At 42.1% G+C, this 18369-nt stretch overlaps 1 protein-coding gene across 1 annotated transcript in view; it reads right to left on the reverse strand.

Moving 5' to 3' along the window:
* LOC122023159 (DNA-directed RNA polymerase III subunit 2-like) overlaps positions 1–7015 on the reverse strand; it is a 51476-nt gene extending 44461 nt beyond the window's left edge. Inside the window, exons 1-8 of the mRNA XM_042581246.1 lie at positions 6601–7015; positions 4755–4813; positions 3963–4084; positions 3778–3870; positions 3032–3104; positions 2848–2944; positions 2712–2764; positions 1469–1545 (exon numbers count right to left, since the gene is read on the reverse strand). Coding sequence (XP_042437180.1) covers positions 1469–1545; positions 2712–2764; positions 2848–2944; positions 3032–3104; positions 3778–3870; positions 3963–4084; positions 4755–4813; positions 6601–7015 — 989 coding nt within the window. The remainder of the gene's footprint in view (positions 1–1468; positions 1546–2711; positions 2765–2847; positions 2945–3031; positions 3105–3777; positions 3871–3962; positions 4085–4754; positions 4814–6600) is intronic.
* Positions 7016–18369: the final 11354 nt, after the last annotated feature.

The following is an 18369-nucleotide window of genomic DNA, read 5'->3' on the forward strand; positions in this document are numbered from 1 at the left end:
TTATTATTTCCCCACCTCCATTGAGAACTCCATTGCAGATAAGTTGAAATGGAGGAATAGAAGCATTTACCTCAGGGTTATCTTAATCTTGCGTCGTCTCTTCTATTGAATACAAATTATCATGAGGGTGAAAGTATTGTATGTTTGTCAATTATGTTTTTGATGTTTGGTATTATAGTGTTCACAATGGCTGCTAACATTACAATTTGAATTTTGCAACTTAGAATGATAGACTACATCTCTTACCTCTATGTTTTATTTCCTGTATCATACTTTAGTTTTTTTAAAGCTTGCCTATCTTTTACCTTTCTATCTTCTATGCCTTTCCATTTGCTTTATAAATTGGTTGGAGAAATTCTATGCCAATTATTGCTGAAAATGCTATATTTTATGGTCTTGATAATGAGGTGTTCCACACCTCATAGATTTGACACTATTCCCTGTTGATACTCCTAGATGGGATGGGGAGATGTCACTTGCTATCATTATTGTTTTTTCTGCATTCATTTTTTTGTTTCTTTTTTCCTTTTTTGAATTATGACTGCACGAGCTAATCATTAATAATACTGTGGGTTCCAGGTGATTTTGATACAGGAGCAACTCTATAAGAATCATATCATCATTGACACTGATGCTAAGGGACAGTATGCTTTTCTATTCCTTATCTTCTCCGTATTTATTACTTTTATTTATTTTTTGAGCTATTATGTGATAGTTCTTGCAATATTTTCTCCCTAGTTTAGGGTTGTGCTTTGAATATAAGGAACCTTTGATTTTAAATTATTGCTGAAAAGACAACACTATCTTTAAGACTTGCATTTGCAAGAGCACTATCAATCTCTTCTCTTTAGTTCTAGGCCAGTGCTATTGGAGGTTGAGATCCAATGATTTATATATAGATTGATGAAAACCATGTCTACAAATATGTTGAAATAGGTAATGGTTGTATATCTTGTAGTTCCTTCATGACTATCTATCTGTTAGCAATGTTTCTGTATGGATGGACTAGTCAGTCACCACTTAGATAAAACAATTGTGTCTAATGTTTAACCCAAAGAAATATCTAAGAGTGGTGACTGACTAGTCCATCCACACAGAAACATTGCTAACAGATAGATAGTCGTGAAGGAACTACAAGATATACAACCATTACCTATTTTAACATATTTGTAGACATGGTTTTCATCAATCTATATATAAATCATTGGATCTCAACCTCCCGTAGCACTGGCCTAGAACTAAAGAGAAGAGATTGATAGTGCTCTTGCAAATGCAAGTCTTAAAGATAGTGTTGTCTTTTCAGCAATAATTTAAAATCAAAGGTTCCTTATATTCAAAGCACAACCCTAAACTAGGGAGAAAATATTGCAAGAACTATCACATAATAGCTCAAAAAAAAAAAAGAAATAAATACGGAGAAGATAAGGAATAGAAAGGCATACCGTCCCTTAGCATCAGTGTCAATGATGATATGATTCTTATAGAGTTGCTCCTAGTGTCAATGATGATATGATTCTTATAGAGTTGCTCCTGTATCAAAATCACCTGGAACCCACAGTATTATTAATGATTGGCTCATGCAGTCATAATTCAAAAAAGGAAAAAAGAAACAAAAAAATGAATGCAGAAAAAACAATAATGATAGCAAGTGACATCTCTCCATCCCATCTAGGAGTATCAACAGGGAATAGTGTCAAATCTATGAGGTGTGGAACACCTCATTATCAAGACCATAAAATATAGCATTTTCAGCAATAATTGGCATAGAATTTCTCCAACCAATTTATAAAGCAAATGGAAAGGCATAGAAGATAGAAAGGTAAAAGATAGGCAAGCTTTAAAAAAACTAAAGTATAATACAGGAAATAAAACATAGAGGTAAGAGATGTAGTCTATCATTCTAAGTTGCAAAATTCAAATTGTAATGTTAGCAGCCATTGTGAACACTATAATACCAAACATCAAAAACATAATTGACAAACATACAATACTTCCACCCTCATGATAATTTGTATTCAATAGAAGAGGCGGCGCAAGATTAAGATAACCCTGAGGTAAATGCTTCTATTCCTCCATTTCAACTTATCTGCAATGGAGTTCTCAATGGAGGTGGGGAAATAATAACAATAGAATCTCGAAACAAATTAATCCAAATAAAATAAACAAAATAGACAACATTATTGTAATACAAATGAAAGTCCACTTTATCCATTGTTATATTCATTCAACAATATCACTAAGCATACTATGATGAGGTTCTCCCTTCTCTGTTGACATTATTGACTTAAATATCAACCCTGCGAGATTCTTGAATGAGATATATTGATTTTAGCACTGCACTAGCATTCCATTGCCGGATGTAATTTTCTTTATTGATTGAATATATTTTACAATTACAAAAATTGGCTAAGAAAGTCAATATCAAAGACGAGGAAATAAAACTAATTACATATTGGGTTGTGCAATAACAAGCATTAACGTGCTTCAATCGGGAAAGAAATCTCAAAAGAAGGAATGAAATTTAAATTACTTTAATGTGACACACAATTATCAATTGAGTGAAAAAGGCTTATTAAATACTAAGACTCAAAGCAAAACCATTGAGGTCCCCACCAACTTGCCTAATTGGTGCTTCCAAACTTGAAGACAGTCAAAATTAAAAAGTCCCATAGAAATAGTTGATCGAAGACTGAATAGAAAAACTAAATTACCTTCTCAGATCCTTTAACAATGAAGTAACCACCAGGATCAAGAGGACACTCCCCTGTAAAAAAAAAAAAGAAGGCATTTCGATCAAAATATATACAAACTTATTCAAATTTCAGATTATAGAAATACAACACAAACCAAGCTTTGATAATTCAACATCATCCTTCCCACTCAAAACACAACGACTACTTCGTAGCATAATTGGCATCCTTCCAATGACCAAACTGGCTAGCGTCTAACAAAAAAGGAGAAAAATCTTTTAAAAAAAATATAGAACTATTATTTACACTCCAAGGAAGTAAATATCAGCAAATTTTAATACCTTAACTTCAGGATTCTTAGTTGCTTGATTTGCTGTTGTGTATTCAACATCAACCATTATGGGTGCAGCATATCTGCAAAACATATCATGAGAATAACACTGAACAATATAAGAGGCAGGATCCTGGTCCGCTGATGATCCCTTTGATTAAGTAGCATAATTTTCTATTTGAAAAACTATCTCTCAATACCACACTTACATATCCTGTGATTTAATAATTATTATTTCAATCAATTTGATCATTAAAAGAGAGAGAAGACCCTAAAGTTAGACTTTCTATAACAATCCTGCTTTGAGGGAGGCTGTAAGTTTAAAGTAATGGAGCACCCCTTGTTCATCTATTTTGTTATAAAACCATAAGTTCCTTTCTCCTCCTTGCCTCCTCTTCTCTTCCCTCCTAAAAGCCCACATCGGTAACAAAAGGAACCAACATGCACTAACAACAAAGATTCACCCATCTCCTTTCTGATGAGGGATCTTCTCCTTGTCGTGAAACTCATCTACCTCCACAAAGGAAGCTTAAGGCCCCTTCGATCATGTTATGGAGGAGTTGTTTGCTGCCTTGTGGAATGAAAAGATCTCTGATTGCTATGAAGCCACTTATCACGAGAACATAATCAAAGAGTTATTATCATTGTTGCACTTATCTAACAACCTTGGATGCATAATAAACCCAACTTTATCCATCACATTTGATGCATACTAATTGCCCTTAGAAACTATTTTTGAGGAAGAATACTACATACGTTTGATCTGAGAGTCGGCATTCATGTGGAGTAAGCATCCTCGTGGCATGGTCCACGTTGACAATTGGCCTCCCAACTTTAATATTAATGTATCTAATCAAAACACACATAGAAAAAGAAATTATATTGCATATTCAGGTTCAACAAAAGAGAAAAAAGATTTTAGGAGTTAGGTCTAGTCTTGCCTCAGATAAAAGTTGGGGTCGTGACGGCAAACAAAGAAATTATTGGCTTGGAGTATCTTTTTGATGCCATGGTCGATGAAGTAATTATATGAATCCACATGATGCTTCACCGGCCCTCTCACCTGTAAGTCGACTCATCCACTGTAAAACTTAATCCACAAAATTACCAACAAAAGAAAATACAAGCCTTTAGATTACCAAATGACACAGTGCGATTTAAAATTTTGAGTTGTATCGAAATTGCAGTTTATGACGAGAACGATACATACTGCGCCGTGCCATTATGGTTTTGATAACTTTTAATATAATATTAATAAAAATAAAAAATTGACTTAAATATTTAAAAAATTAAAAAATAGAAAAAAAAATTATTATATATTTTTAAAATTAAAAAAATGTATATATAACGGGATAGGTAATAAAGTTTACTTAGATTATCCGGGAGTCAATTAAAATTATTAAAACTTAGGCATTCGTCGCAACCCAGCACCTAACCAGCCCATCAATAGAAATCGGGCGACTCTTCCGCCGCACCGCCCTCAGCAGCTGCTGCGGCCGGAGGGTCCCGCAGCAATCGAGCGACACTTCCGCCTCGCCGCAGGGGTCGCGCGACCCTTCCGCCGCGCCGCGGGGGTCGCGCGACCCTTCCGCCGCGCCGCGGGGGTCGCGCGACCCTTCCGCCGCGCCGCGGGGGTCGCGCGACCCCTCCGCTGCCGCCGCGGGTTGCGCGACGCCCTCGCGAGGACTCGGTGAAACTTAATTAGGAATACCTTACAAAATGAAAACTAATACCTTACAAAACTCGGAAATAAGCTGAGACTTGTCGACGGCGGATTTGACCGGTGCTGAGAGTTAAAGTGAGACTGATTTTGATTTGGTGCTCATACTAGCTTCGGCCGAGACGGAGGAAGCCTGGACGGCTGGACGGAGTGAAGATGACACTAAATGGATCGAGACTGAGGACGGGAGGAACTACGAGACGAGAGCAGCGTGCACTTGGTGCTGAAGACGAGACTAGACGGAGTAGCCAAGGCGAAATAACCGATAGAGCAATGGCAATGGACAATGGGCAATGGGCAATGGCAATGGCCATATATGGCATTGGCATTGGAGTAATCAGGTTTCTCTTGTTGGGTGAACGGCCCTCCATTTGCTTAGGTCATCATCGACCGGAAAAACCATAACCGAACGTCCGTACCTCTCCGTTAACTTGGACCTTCTTCTTTCCGTGTCCCAACAACAAATGATAATTATTCGCATAGAGACACGAATGGTATTATTGCAATGGAACTAATTAAGAGAAATTTGCATGTTTTTTAGCAGTGCTTCCTTATTTGTGAGACAGTTTCTCCACGTCATCTTCTGAAAACACCCTCGACGCCGGTACCACCCATTCCATCTATACAAGTTCGCGTACGAGGTTTGTCCTTATTCATGTGCCTTCTATTCTCAAGAGAAAGCCAATGTGTGTGCAGTCTTAACCGTTCTAATGTCACAAGCCGACTTGGATCAACCACACGCCTAAATTTCATAAATATTTTTTAAAATTATATATTCTACTTTTTTAAATTGTTAAATCAGATTTTTTTAAAAAAAAATACTCCACCTATACAAACCAAATCGAAACAGACTATAAAAAATAAAATGGTGAAAAAAAAAATAATCTGAAATAGCTTAGTGTCGAGGGCTAGGCGCCCATATAAAATCACAACTAAACTACTTGATCACGAAATGATTGCCTGATTACTAGGTTAAAAAATTAGTGCAGGCTGCAGCCATATTATTTAGTGATCCAAATTGTTCAAAAAGCTAGCTAGCCCAATTATATTGACCGTCAACTCAAGTAAGCTAGTTAACCAAATTCAATTTTATTTTATATATTAGATCAACACAAAAGTATTGTTTAAGTGTATTTGAGTTGATGCTCTTGTACTCATTTTCCAAGACTATGTTAGCGTACGGACATGTATCTACAAATTAAGTTGGACAAAATTAATAATATATGAAATTTTCTTCATTATTAAAGTAGCTACAAATTAAACATTATTGTTTTTCCTTTTACATAAAAAAATAAATTTATAATAATTATTTATATTTGTATTGAGTTTTATTACTTAATTAATTTCCAACAACACGGATAAATTTGAAAGCTATAGAGTCTCTTAAACAAACACTGTTCAAAGGGCCTCATAATTAGAAAGAATAACTTTTTTAGTCTTTCGGAGGATATCGACCAATACCCGATTGCCACGAGATATCATTAGATTTGCTAATGTTTCATTAATATCGAATTACCATTCTAAAAAAATATTTATTTATTTGAATCAGAAAAATTTTCGATATCACAACAACTAAATAAATTACTTATTTGAATTTTCTGTTTCAAAAGACTTTTTCTTGGCACATTAATGAAAATTGACGTCATTGTATTTACCTCAAACAATTTAGGGAAGAAATCCTATATCAACTGATAGTTCAGCGACTAAATCAGTTATGAAATTTTAAAGAAAGCTCCGTAACTAGATTTTATAGAAATTTGTATAAATTTTCTTTTTTACTAATTCTCTCGACCAATTAAACATGATCAGTTTCCAAAATTTAATTTCTATTAAGGCTACAGTCGATTTCGTTCTCTCACGCGCCGTGATCATGTCGTAGGTCCGCCGCCACCAGGAAGATAGGGGAAGGACACCGCTGCCGCTGCCGCGACCGCCTTCTCCCCTCTCGTCGGCAGCATATGCCGACGACACCAAGGCCGCACGCATAGGGAGAGGGGGCTGCTTCTTGGGGCTTTTGGCTCCGCGGCCACGACGAAGGCACAGGCGGACGCACCTCGACGCCGGCTTCGCCGACTTCCTTTTCCTTCCACTCTCTCCTGCGACCAGGTCGCTACTAATGGGTGCTCGTCGTCTCCCTTCTTGCTCACCGCACGCTTCGCCATAGCCTCCCCGCACGCATATAGCCGCCTCCACTGCCGAACAGGCCTTCGAACGCAGCCGCTGGACGCTGGCGCTGCCTCCCTCGTCTCTCGACACACGTCGTTGATCCCTCATGCAAATACCACCTCTTTTATCCTATCTCTAGTTGGCCGACGGTACATCTTCCCCTTTCTTCTTTCCGACATCAGCAGTTGCCCGCCGGCAGCCTCCTCTCCGCTATTCACGGCTGAACGACGACGTTGCCTCCCCCTTTGTGCGCTGGCAGCACATGTTCTGCCTCCCTCCATCTTTGAGTTTGCCGGCACACCAACAGCCGCCCTTCAGCAGCTGCCACCTGTCACTCTCAACCCATTTTAGCGTCGTGGACGTCATCATTGTGCTACAGTCGCTGCCACTTCTGCGTCATGGCTGGCAGGCGCCATCTTTGGGGGATACGGTGCTTAGCCGGTGCAGATTCATCGTCGCCATATGCCTTTGGCCTGGGCGCTACGATCGCGTTCCGGCCTTCAAGCCTACTTGCCATTATCTCCGACCTTTGTGTCATTGTTGTGTTTTTGCCTTCGTGCCGATGTGATGTTTCAGCTTGTAAACCGTTGTTGCTATCCGGCCTGCCAGACGATGTCCTATTTCGGACTGCGTGCCAATATCATATCCCGGCATGCGTGTAGTTGTCATATCCCAGCCTGCGTGCCACTATTATCTCCCGGCCTGTGGGTCGATGTCTTATCTCGACCTGCATGCCGATGTCATATCCCAGCCTATGTGCCACGGTCACATCCGGTTTCATGCCATCGCATTCGACTCTGTATCATCAGATCCAACTCTCCAGTCTGTTCAGAGTTATTTGCTCTTCCGGGTGACGACAAAAACTCGAATAGTGTCCTGATCAGCTTATCGATCCACCAGAGGGTGCCCCCTAGGCTAGGGTACGTTCTCTATTCTTATTATATACGCATTTTATTATTCTAGTATTAGTCTGTTACTTACATATTCGTTGGATTTGCCTTGAGCATCGGGGCACCAGGGACCGAGGTGACTCGATCGTTGGCTGCAGGTAGCGTTAACAAGAGTACTTCTGACGACTTGGTCAGCATAAAAGTCATCTCAACATACCCCCCCCCCCCTCCGAGACATCACGATTCGGTCAACATTTCATCCACATTAGCGGTCCGTCTGACTCAGATTTCAGACAGGATCAATTTGGTGTTACCTGTGGGATCTCCTCCACCTATTCTGGAACATGAAGATGGACGACGTCGGGAGGTTCTCTGCCACTATCATAGTCATAGAGGATCCTGACAAACATATTATCTTCTCCCCTCGCTCCACGGGTATTCGGGAGTTGAGAGAGATTGACTTGAAGCTTCAGTTGGCCGATAGGTTAGTTTTTCTATTGTATTTTTTCCCCAACTCCACGGGTATTCGGAAGTCGAGGGATTGAGACAATTCTTCAGTCGATTGGCACAGCTCCTCGTTCAGGTATGTTACGGGCTCTGTTCCCTTTTTACGATTACAAGATCTACTATAACTTCCTGATAAGAGAGTAAGATCCTAGTTCCTTGATCAAAGATTAGGGCCTTAGATCTTTCATCAGACACTAGGGGCACAACTCCTCGATAAGACATTAGGGGCACAGTTCCCCGATCAAACACTAGGGACACAGATCTCCGATCAGAGACTCGTAGCACAGCTTCCTGATCAGGATCTAGGGGCTTCACTCTTTGATTATAGGCTAGGGGCCTTACTCTCTAATCAGGGACTAGGGGCCCAGCTCCCCGGTCAGGTGTGTTATAGGCTCTACACCCTTCACCATGGAGCTCTGTATCCTCTTACTACTATAAGCTCTACACCCTTCACCATGGGGCTCTACATCCTCTTATTGCTATAGGCGCTGCACTCTATTACTACTATATTCTACACCCTCCACCTATGGGGTTTTGTATCCTCTTACGTCTACAGGCTCTGCACCCTCCACCCACGACACTCTAATTTCTTTTATTGCTACGGGCTTTACTCCCTTATATTGCTGTGGGCTTTACTCCCTTTGATGGTCAGGGCTTAGATTATTCTCTCCTTGACTCCACGGACATTTGGAAGTCAAGGGATCTACACTATTTCTCTCCCCGACATCACGGACATTTGGGAGTTGAGGGATCAAGTCAGATTCTCAGCCAGTTGACACCACTTCGCGATCAGGTATGATAAAGGCTCTGCTCCCTCATATTGCTACGGGCTCCGCTTCTATAGACTTCAGGGCTTCACCTCCCCCGTTCGAGGTTGAGCCATTGCCACTGGTCTCAAACCGGAGTATCCCCACTGGTCTCAGACCAAAGTATTACCACCAGTCTCGGACTGGAGTATCGGTGTTCAGGGCTCAATTATTCTCTCCCTGACTCCGCGAACATTTGGAAGTCAAGGGATCGATACTATTCCTCTCCCCGACTTCATGGACATTTGGAAGTCGAGGGATCAAGTCAGATCCTCAGCCGGTCAACACCACTTCGTGATCAGGTATGATGTCTCTGCTCCCTCATATTGCTACGGGCTCCGCTTCTATGGACTTCAGGGCTCACCTCCCCTGTTCGGGGTTGAGCTATCGCCACTGGTCTTGGAGTAGAGTATCCCCACTAGTCTCAGACTCTCGCCCCAGCATAAGTTATAAGTGAATGCTCTCACAACCAACGACCTCTCGGTCAACATTCGAGATTCTTGCCCCAATGCGAGTTATAAGTGAGCATGATCTTACGACCAACAACCTCTCGGTCGGTGTTCCAGACTCTCGCCTCAGCTCGAGTTATAAGTGAGCATGCTCTCACGACCAATGCCCTCTCGGTCGGTGTTCCAGACTCTCACCCTAGTGCGAGTTATAAGTGAGCATGCTCTCACGACCAACGACCTCTCGGTCGACATTCCATACTCTTACCCCAACGTGAGTTATAAGTGAGCATGCTCTCACGACCAATGACCTCTTGGTCGGCGTTCCAGACTCTTACCTCAACGCGAGTTATAAGTGAGCATGCTCTCACGATCAATGACCTCTCGATTTGCATTCCAGACTCTAGCTCCAGCATGAGTTGTAAGTGAGCATGCTCTCATAATCAACGACCTCTCGGTCGGCATTACAGACTCTCGCCCCAGCTCGAGTTATAAATGAGCATGCTCTCATGACCAATGACCTCTCAGTCGGCATTCTAGACTCTCCCCCCCAACACGAATTATAAGTGAGCATGCTCTCATGACCAATGACATCTCGGTCGACGTTCAAGACTCTCTTCCCAGTGTGAGTTATAAGTGAGCATGCTCTCACGACTAATGACCTCTCAGTCGGCGTTCCAGACTCTCGCCCTAGCGCGAGTTATAAGCGAGCATGCTCTCGTGACCAACGACCTCTCGGTCAGCTCTCCATCCTCTCGCCCTAATGCGAGTTTTAAGCATGCGCCGCACACGCATACATTGACTAGCCGGTCAAGTTTCCTCCCTGGTCGGGTACTCTTCTCACTCGCTGATTGTTGGCACTCATCGTTTAATGCCGAGGGACAAGGTGCTGCGGAAGAGTACATCGGTGGACATGAAGGGAGAGTATGATGTTTCCGAGGGACAAGAAGCTAGAACGGAAGATTGCTCGAGGAGCAAAAGATGCAGCTGTCCAAGGGACAAAAAGCTGTTGAAGAGTACGCTGGTGGATGAGAAGGACGCACGAGGCAATTCCGAGGAACGAGAAGCCGGAGTGGAAGCTTGCTCGAGGAGAAGGCCGGAAGTTGGGTTCGGGTGAGCCCTATTCTAGATGGCCGAAATCACCCAAGCGAGCGGAGCCGGAGTAGAAGACCCGAACCGATGCGAGTGGAACCGGAGTAGGAGGTCGGGATCAAAAATAAGCAAAAGCTGATTTCTGGTGCTTAGGGCGCCCGGACCAGGTCGGGGCACCCGGACTCCTGGCGCCCGGAACGATTCCGGGAGCCCGAAACCCAATTCTTAGCCAAATTCAATGTGGCACATATCGTTACATCAGGGATAAAATATTATCTCATTCCAAGTGCTTGGAACCCTTCCAAGCGCCCCGAGCAGGGCTATATAAACAGCCCTGCTCCTAGAAGCTAACAAGAACAAGAAATATCCAAGCAGCACTTGTACACACTTCCTTTTCTGTTTAGCCTAATCTTTCTGAGCTTTCATTGTTGTAAAGAGGCTTCTCCGCCTAAAGGAGAAATTAGTACAACTTCACTGCCTTAGATTAATAACCTCCCCGGTTGTAACCAAGTAAACCAGTGTACCTTTGTCTTTTAGTCCTTTTTATTATTCTTATGCAAGTGTTATTTTAATTAAGTTATAAGTTGAGAAAAGTTTTATTTTGTTTTTGTGCAGGGGCTATTTACCCCCCTCTAGTCGACCGCCAAGGGTTCTAACAAGTGGTATCAGAACCAGGATGCCTCAGAAGGACTAACCGCCGACTGAAGCAACGAGATGGTCGGAGCTAACATCTACCCACCAACGTTCGAGGGGGAGTTCACATTTTAGAAGCAACGAATGGAGGTATTTCTACAGATTTTAATATTTTATTAATAATAAAATATGGTTATGAAGTACCAAATAACGCAAACGGAGAAGAAATTGGAAAACCACTCTGGACCAAAAAGCAGCACGACGACTTTACGTCAAACGGTAAGGATGAATATCATCTAATAAGCGTACTACCGATGAAGGATCTCGACAGAATCGACAACTACAAAAGTGCGAAAGAACTTTGGAAAAAAATTTTGAAGCTCTACGAAGAACCAATTGAAGTCGAATCTAACTCCTCGATGGACACCGAGTCGTTGTCAAATGAATCCGAGACCGAGGAAATTGTCAGGACATCCCTTATAGCCGAATTCCTTCTTGAGGACACAGAAAGCTCATCCTAGATAAGCATCGATGAAGGGGGAGAGTCTTTGGAAGAAAGCAGCTCCACAGGAGGAGCATCAGAAGTCGACAAGGTAGGTCAGGTATAGTCTCTACCTCCTGACCAAACATATAAACTTATAAAAATATTGTCAAAATATTCTTGTAAATTAGAAATTGAAAATAAAAAACTATTAACAGAGAATAATGAGTTAAAAGGAACTCAAGCAATAACTTGTCAATTAGAGGATTTCGACAAACTAAAAATAGAAAATGAAATGTTAAAGGAACAAATACAAACTTTAAAAGTTTCTGCATATTCAAAATTCTCTGCTTCGAATTTTAGCAACTATAATAGACTAAATTGGAAATTTAAATATCACAATGGACAAATTAGAAAATTGTCAAAAAAGCATGTACCTAAAAAATTTCTTATTAATCCAGTAGGAAGAAATTTATTTTGGATTCCAAAATCATGCTTATATTAAATTTTTGTTGCAATTCAATTTTTTTTCCACAAAATTTAGTTTGAGTTTAATTATTGTTCGAAATAAATTTGATCCCAATTTTTTTGAGAAAGAGGAACTCAATATTCATCTATAGAAAGAATCTCAATTTTTTGTAACATTTGAATTTTGTTATTCATAATTTTCAATTATTCCACATGAGATATTCTTACTAACTAAGATTTTTTTTTTTGAATTTTTTTGAGTTATTTATCTAAATATAATTCTTTAAAAAAATTTAAAATTATAAATCTTGAAAATGTATTTCCTATTGTCAAAATACATGCTCTATACATTTTTAAAAAAATATTTCAAGATTTCTAAAATTATTTTAAGGCTTTCAATTTCAATTTTTTCCCCTTAGACTTGCATATAAGATTGATCAAATTTTTAATGTCATTTTAACCTTATTCAGAATTTTGTTTATTAAACGACTTAAAAATTCTTGATGAGTTACCCGTAGATTTTTTTGGTACTCCATTTTTTATGTGATCAAAGAGGAAGAAGGGAAGATTAAGTCTAGAGGGAGGTAGCTTAAGTCTAGGGGGAGGTAGCTTAACTTTTTTCAATTTTTGCTCTTTATTACAAAATTTATTGTTTTGACTTTATGTTAGTTTACCCTAACTTAACTTGGGTTGCTCACATCAAAAAGAGGGAGATTGTTGGTACCCCAAGGTAGTTTTGATGTGATCAAACAAGTTAAGTTAGGTCCTGTTGTGTTTAACCTCGTGTCTAAGTGTGCAGAAACTTAAGAGCACAGGGAGTTGAGCAAAAGACGCAGCTAGCGAGATGGACGACACATGAGAGAGTCGACGGGCTCTGTGCGTCTAAGGGATGAGGTGCTGCGGAAGAGTACACCGATGGACGTGAAGGGAGAGTGCGATGTTTCCGAGGGACGAGAAGCCGGAGTGGAAGATTGCTCGAGGAGCAAAAGACCTAGTTGTCAGTGGGACAAAAAGCTATACTGGAAGAGTACGCTGGCGGACGAGAAGGAAGCACGCGACAATTCCGATGGATGAGAAACCGGAGTGGAAGCTTGCTCGAGGAGAAGGCGGGAAGTTGGGTTCGGGTGAGCCCTATTCTGGATGGTCAAAATCACCCAAGCGAGCGGAGTCAGAGCGTAAGGCCCGGACCGATGCGAGCGGAACTGGAGTAGGAGACCGGGATCAAAAATCAACAAAAGCTGATTTCTAGTGCTTGGGGTGCCCAGACCGATCTGGGGCGCCCAGACTAGGTCGGGGCGCCCGGACTCCGGGTGCCCGGACCAGGTCGGGGCGCCCGGACTCCGGGTGCCCGGACCAGGTCGGGGCACTCGGACTCCAAGCGCCTAGAATGATTCCGGGAGCCCGAAACTCAATTCTTAGCCAAATTCGATGTGGCATGTATCGTTGTATCGGGGATAAAATATTATCCCATTCTAGGCACTTGGAACCCTTCCAGGCGCCCCGAGTAGGGCTATATAAACATCCCTACTCCTAGAAGCTAACAAGAATAAGAAATATCCAAGCAACTCTTGTACACACTTCCTTTTCTATTTAACTTCATCTTTCTGTGCTTTCATTACTGTAAAGCGGCTTCTCCACCTAAAGGAGAAATTAGTACGACTTCATTGTCTTGGATTAATAACCTCCCCGGTTGTAACCAAGTAAACCAGTGTGACTCTATCTTTTAGCCCTTTTTATTATTCTTATGCAAGTGTTATTTTAATTAAGTTATAAGTTGAGAAAAGTTTTGTTTTGTTTTTGTGCAGGGGCTATTTACCCCCTTCTAGCCGACCGCCAAGGGTTCTAACAAGTGGTATCAGAACCAGGACGTCTCAGAAGGACTAACCGCCGACTAAAGCAACGAGATGGTCGGAGCTAACATCTACCCACCAATGTTCAAGGGGGAGTTCACGTTTTGGAAGCAACGAATGGAGGTATTTCTTAAAACATATTTTTAATATTTTTTAATAATAAAATATGGTTATGAAGCACCAAAGAACATAAACGGAGAAGAAATTGAAAAACCACTCTGGACCAAAAAGCAGCGCGACGACTTTACGCCAAACGGTAAGGATGAATATCATCTAATAAGCGTACTACTGGTGGAGGATCTCGACAAAATCAGCAACTACAAAAGTGTGAAAGAACTTTGGGAAAAGTTTTTGAAGCTCTACGAAGAACCAATTGAAGCCGAATCTAACTCCTCAATGGACACCGAGTCATTGTCAGAAGAATCTGAGATCGAGGATATTGCCGGGATAACCCTTATAGCTAAATTCCTTCTTGAAGACACAGAAAGCTCATCCCAGATGAGCATCGATGAAGGGGGAGAGTCTTTGGAAGAAAGCAGCTCTACAGGGGGAACATCAGAATTCGACAAGGTAAGTCAGGTACGGTCTCTACCTCCTGACCAAATGTTTAAACTTATAAAAATATTGTCAAAAGATTCTTGTAAATTAGAAATTGAAAATAAAAAACTATTAACAGAGAATAATGAGTTAAAAGTAACTCTAGCAATAGTTTATCGATTAGAGGATTTCGACAAACTAAAAATAGAAAATGAAATGTCAAAGGAACAAATACAAACTTTAAAAGTTTCTATATATTCCAAATTCTCTGCTTCAAATTTTAGCAATTATAATAGACTAAATTGGAAATTTAAATATCACAATGGACAAATTAGAAAATTGTCAAGAAAGCATGTACCTAAAAAATTTCTTGTTAATCCGATGGGAAGAAATCTATTTTGGATTCCAAAATTATGCTTATATTAAATTTTTATTGAAATTGAATTTTTTTTCCACAAAATTCATTTTGAGAATAATTATTGTTCGAAATAAATTTGATCACAATTTTTTTGAGAAAGAGGAACTCAATATTCATCTATAGAAAGAATCTCAATTTTTGTAACATTTGAATTTTGTTATTCATAATTTTCAATTATTCCACATGAGATATTCTTGCTAAGTAAGATTTTTTTTTTGAATTTTTTTGTTATTTATCTAAATATAATTTTTTAAAAAATTTTAAAATTATAAATCTTGAAAATGTATTTTCTTTTGTCAAAATACATGCTCCATACATTTTTAAGGAAATATTTCAAGATTTCTAAAATTGTTTTAAGGCTTTCAATTTCATTTTTTTTTCTCTTAGACCTGTGTTTATGATTGATCAAATTTTTTAAGTCATTTTAACATTATTCAAAATTTTGTTTGTTAAATGACTTAAAAATTATTGACAAGTTACCCTTAGATTTTTTGGTACCCCATTTTTTATGTGATCAAAGGGGAAGAAGGGAAGATTAAGTGTAGGGGGAGATAGCTTCAGTCTAGGGGGAGGTAGCTTAACTTTTTTCAATTTTTACAATTTATTGTTTTGACTTTATGTTAGTTTACCCTAACTTAACTTGGGTTGCTCACATCAAAAAGGGGGAGATTGTTGGTACTCCAAGGTAGTTTTGATGTGATCAAACAAGTTAAGTTAGATCTTGTTGTGTTTAACCCTATGTCTAAATATGCAGGAACTTAAGAGCACAGGGCGTCGAGCAAAAGACGCAGCTAGCAAGAAGGACGGCACGAGAGAGAGCTGGCGGGCTCTGTGCGTCTGAGGGACGAGGTGCTACGAAAGAGTATATCGATGGACGTGAAGGGAGAGTGTGATGTTTCCAAGGGACGAGAAGTCAGAGCGGAAGATTGCTCAAGGAGAAAAAAACACAACTATCCAGGGACAAAAAGTTGTGGAAGAGTATGCTGGCGGACGAGAAGGAAGCACGCGGCAATTCCAAGGGACGAGAAGCCGGAGTGGAAGCTTGCTCGAGGATAAGGCTGGAAGTTGGATTTGGATGAGCCCTATTCTGGATGGTAGAAATCACCCAAGCGAGCAGAGCTGAAGCGGAAGACCTGGACCAATGTGAGCGGAACCAAAATAGTAGACCGAGATAAAAAATCAGTAAAAGTTGATTTCTGGTGCTTGTGGCGCCTGGACCGATTCGGGGCGTTTGAACCAGGTCTGGGCGCCCAGACTCCAGGCGCCCAGAACAATTCTGGGAGCCCGAAACCCAATTCTTAGTCAAATTCGATGTGGCATGTATCGTTGCATTGGGGATAAAATATTATCCCATTCCAGGCACTTGGAACCCTTCCAGGCGCCCAAAGCAGGGCTATATAAACATCCCTGCTCCTAGAAGCTAACAAGAATAAGAAATATCCAAGCAACTCTTGTACACACTTCCTTTTATATTTAGCTTCATCTTTCTGTGTTATCATTGCTGTTGTTCCTGTCGGGAAGCTGAGAAGACGAACCTGCCGGTATGACGTGTCTGGAGGGTTGACCGCATCCTCTTGACCCGGTTGATGATCTGTCCGCTGCGTTTACCAGATCGTCAGAAGTCCTCCTCCGGTCAACTGTACCTGTATCCAGCGACCGGGTTCCCCCGGTCTTTGGTACCTCGGTGCTCGAGGCGAATCCCACAAATATATGAGCAATCGAATACTAATGACAAAATAGTTAACTAAATGCAGAAAAGGTACAAGAACCTACCCTGGCCCAGGGGGGTACCCTCGGATGGATGGATGAGCTGGTCGTGTCGCTAATCGAGTCGCAGCGGCCCGGAACAATACAGCGGCTCACAGGCCGGCTGGTAAAATGTCTCACCATCATAGCAGTAATACAAAGAGCAGGACATCACGGCTCGATGGCCGGAAAACACAATGGATGTCTGGAAACACCGCGGAGGGCTGGATCTACGCCAAAAGCAGTGGAGACAACAAATGTACAGCCGTCGATGCGGACTGTCAGGACGCTGGAGCTAGCTGTGGGGCCGTCGGAAGGGGCAGCGGCGGCTTCCGTCGACGGTGGCTACCGGCGGCAACACCTGCGGGAGGTGGCAGCGATTCTCCTCAACAGCCACAACACCGGCGAGCTGCGAGAGGGGTCGGCGGTGACGGCGTGCGACGCTAGCAGCCATGGCGGGAGGCGCCGGGGTCGAAAGAAAAGGGAGGAGGTGGCTCTAAGGGCGGTCGTCGCCGGTAGATATGTCCGGCAGCAACGGTGAAGGACTAAGGTGAAGTCCATCGTCTCCTTCTCCTAGCAGCGGCGGAAAGATCACATACGAAGCCCTCGAGCTTGATGGTAGCGGAGAGAAGGAGGGAGCTGGGAGTGCCTATCGCCGGTGGCAGTGCAAGCCCAGCGGTGGGAAGCACCGGAGAGGATGAGGAAGGAAAGTCCTTCCTGTGTGCGGCGGCCCAAGCCCCCTTTCCCCTCCCCGGTGATGGCGGACACGCACCAAAGGAGCTCCCTCCTGTGCACAGCGGCCCCCCCCTCTCTCCTCTTCGTGAACCGTGCTCTCCTTATACTTAAAACCCTTAGCAAGTGAGATGACAATAATGCCCTTTGTCTTCCCTATTATCACACTTCGAGCCCTCCTCATATATCCGTATCACAAGCTTTCCCTTCAAGTCTAGTCGAAGGAGGCGCGAGTCCGACTGACTAGACAGTCCATCACCAAGGCTCAACCGCTCTCGATGCCAAAGCCAAATCGCTGAACCGTTAATATAATGTCCCTCGAGCAGTCGCTATAATAATGGTGTCGCAGGAGATGGTCATGATACCGAGCAGACTAAGTCGGAAACTGGACCAATGCCAAGTGCGCAGCCACGAAGATACCAACCGGAAGATCGAAGTGATGCCGATCAGGTGGATAGACGCCGAGCAGAAGATGCTGAACGAGTGACAACGTCAAGCGAGTGCCAAAGCAACAAGCAAGCGACGAGTGCCATGATAGCAGACCGAGCGGCACGATGGACTATGAATAGACCGAGTGGACAAGCAATGCTAAGTGGGTGACCACGGAGATGCCGGATGAGAAACAAAAACATCTCTGCGAGCGATGACGATGCTGGGCACACAACAACGAAGATGCTGAGCGAGTGATCGGAATGATGTCGATCGGACGAATAGATGCCGGACGGACGATGTCGTGCGTGCGACCACGAAGGTGCTGACCAAGCACTCATAGGAACGGAAATCGATGTCGGACGAACGATGTCGAGTGTGCGATCGAACTGATGTCAATCAGAATAATAGATGCCGAGCGTGCGAT

The sequence above is a fragment of the Zingiber officinale genome, chromosome 9B (genome assembly GCF_018446385.1).
Source record: "Zingiber officinale cultivar Zhangliang chromosome 9B, Zo_v1.1, whole genome shotgun sequence".
NCBI lineage: Eukaryota > Viridiplantae > Streptophyta > Magnoliopsida > Zingiberales > Zingiberaceae > Zingiber > Zingiber officinale.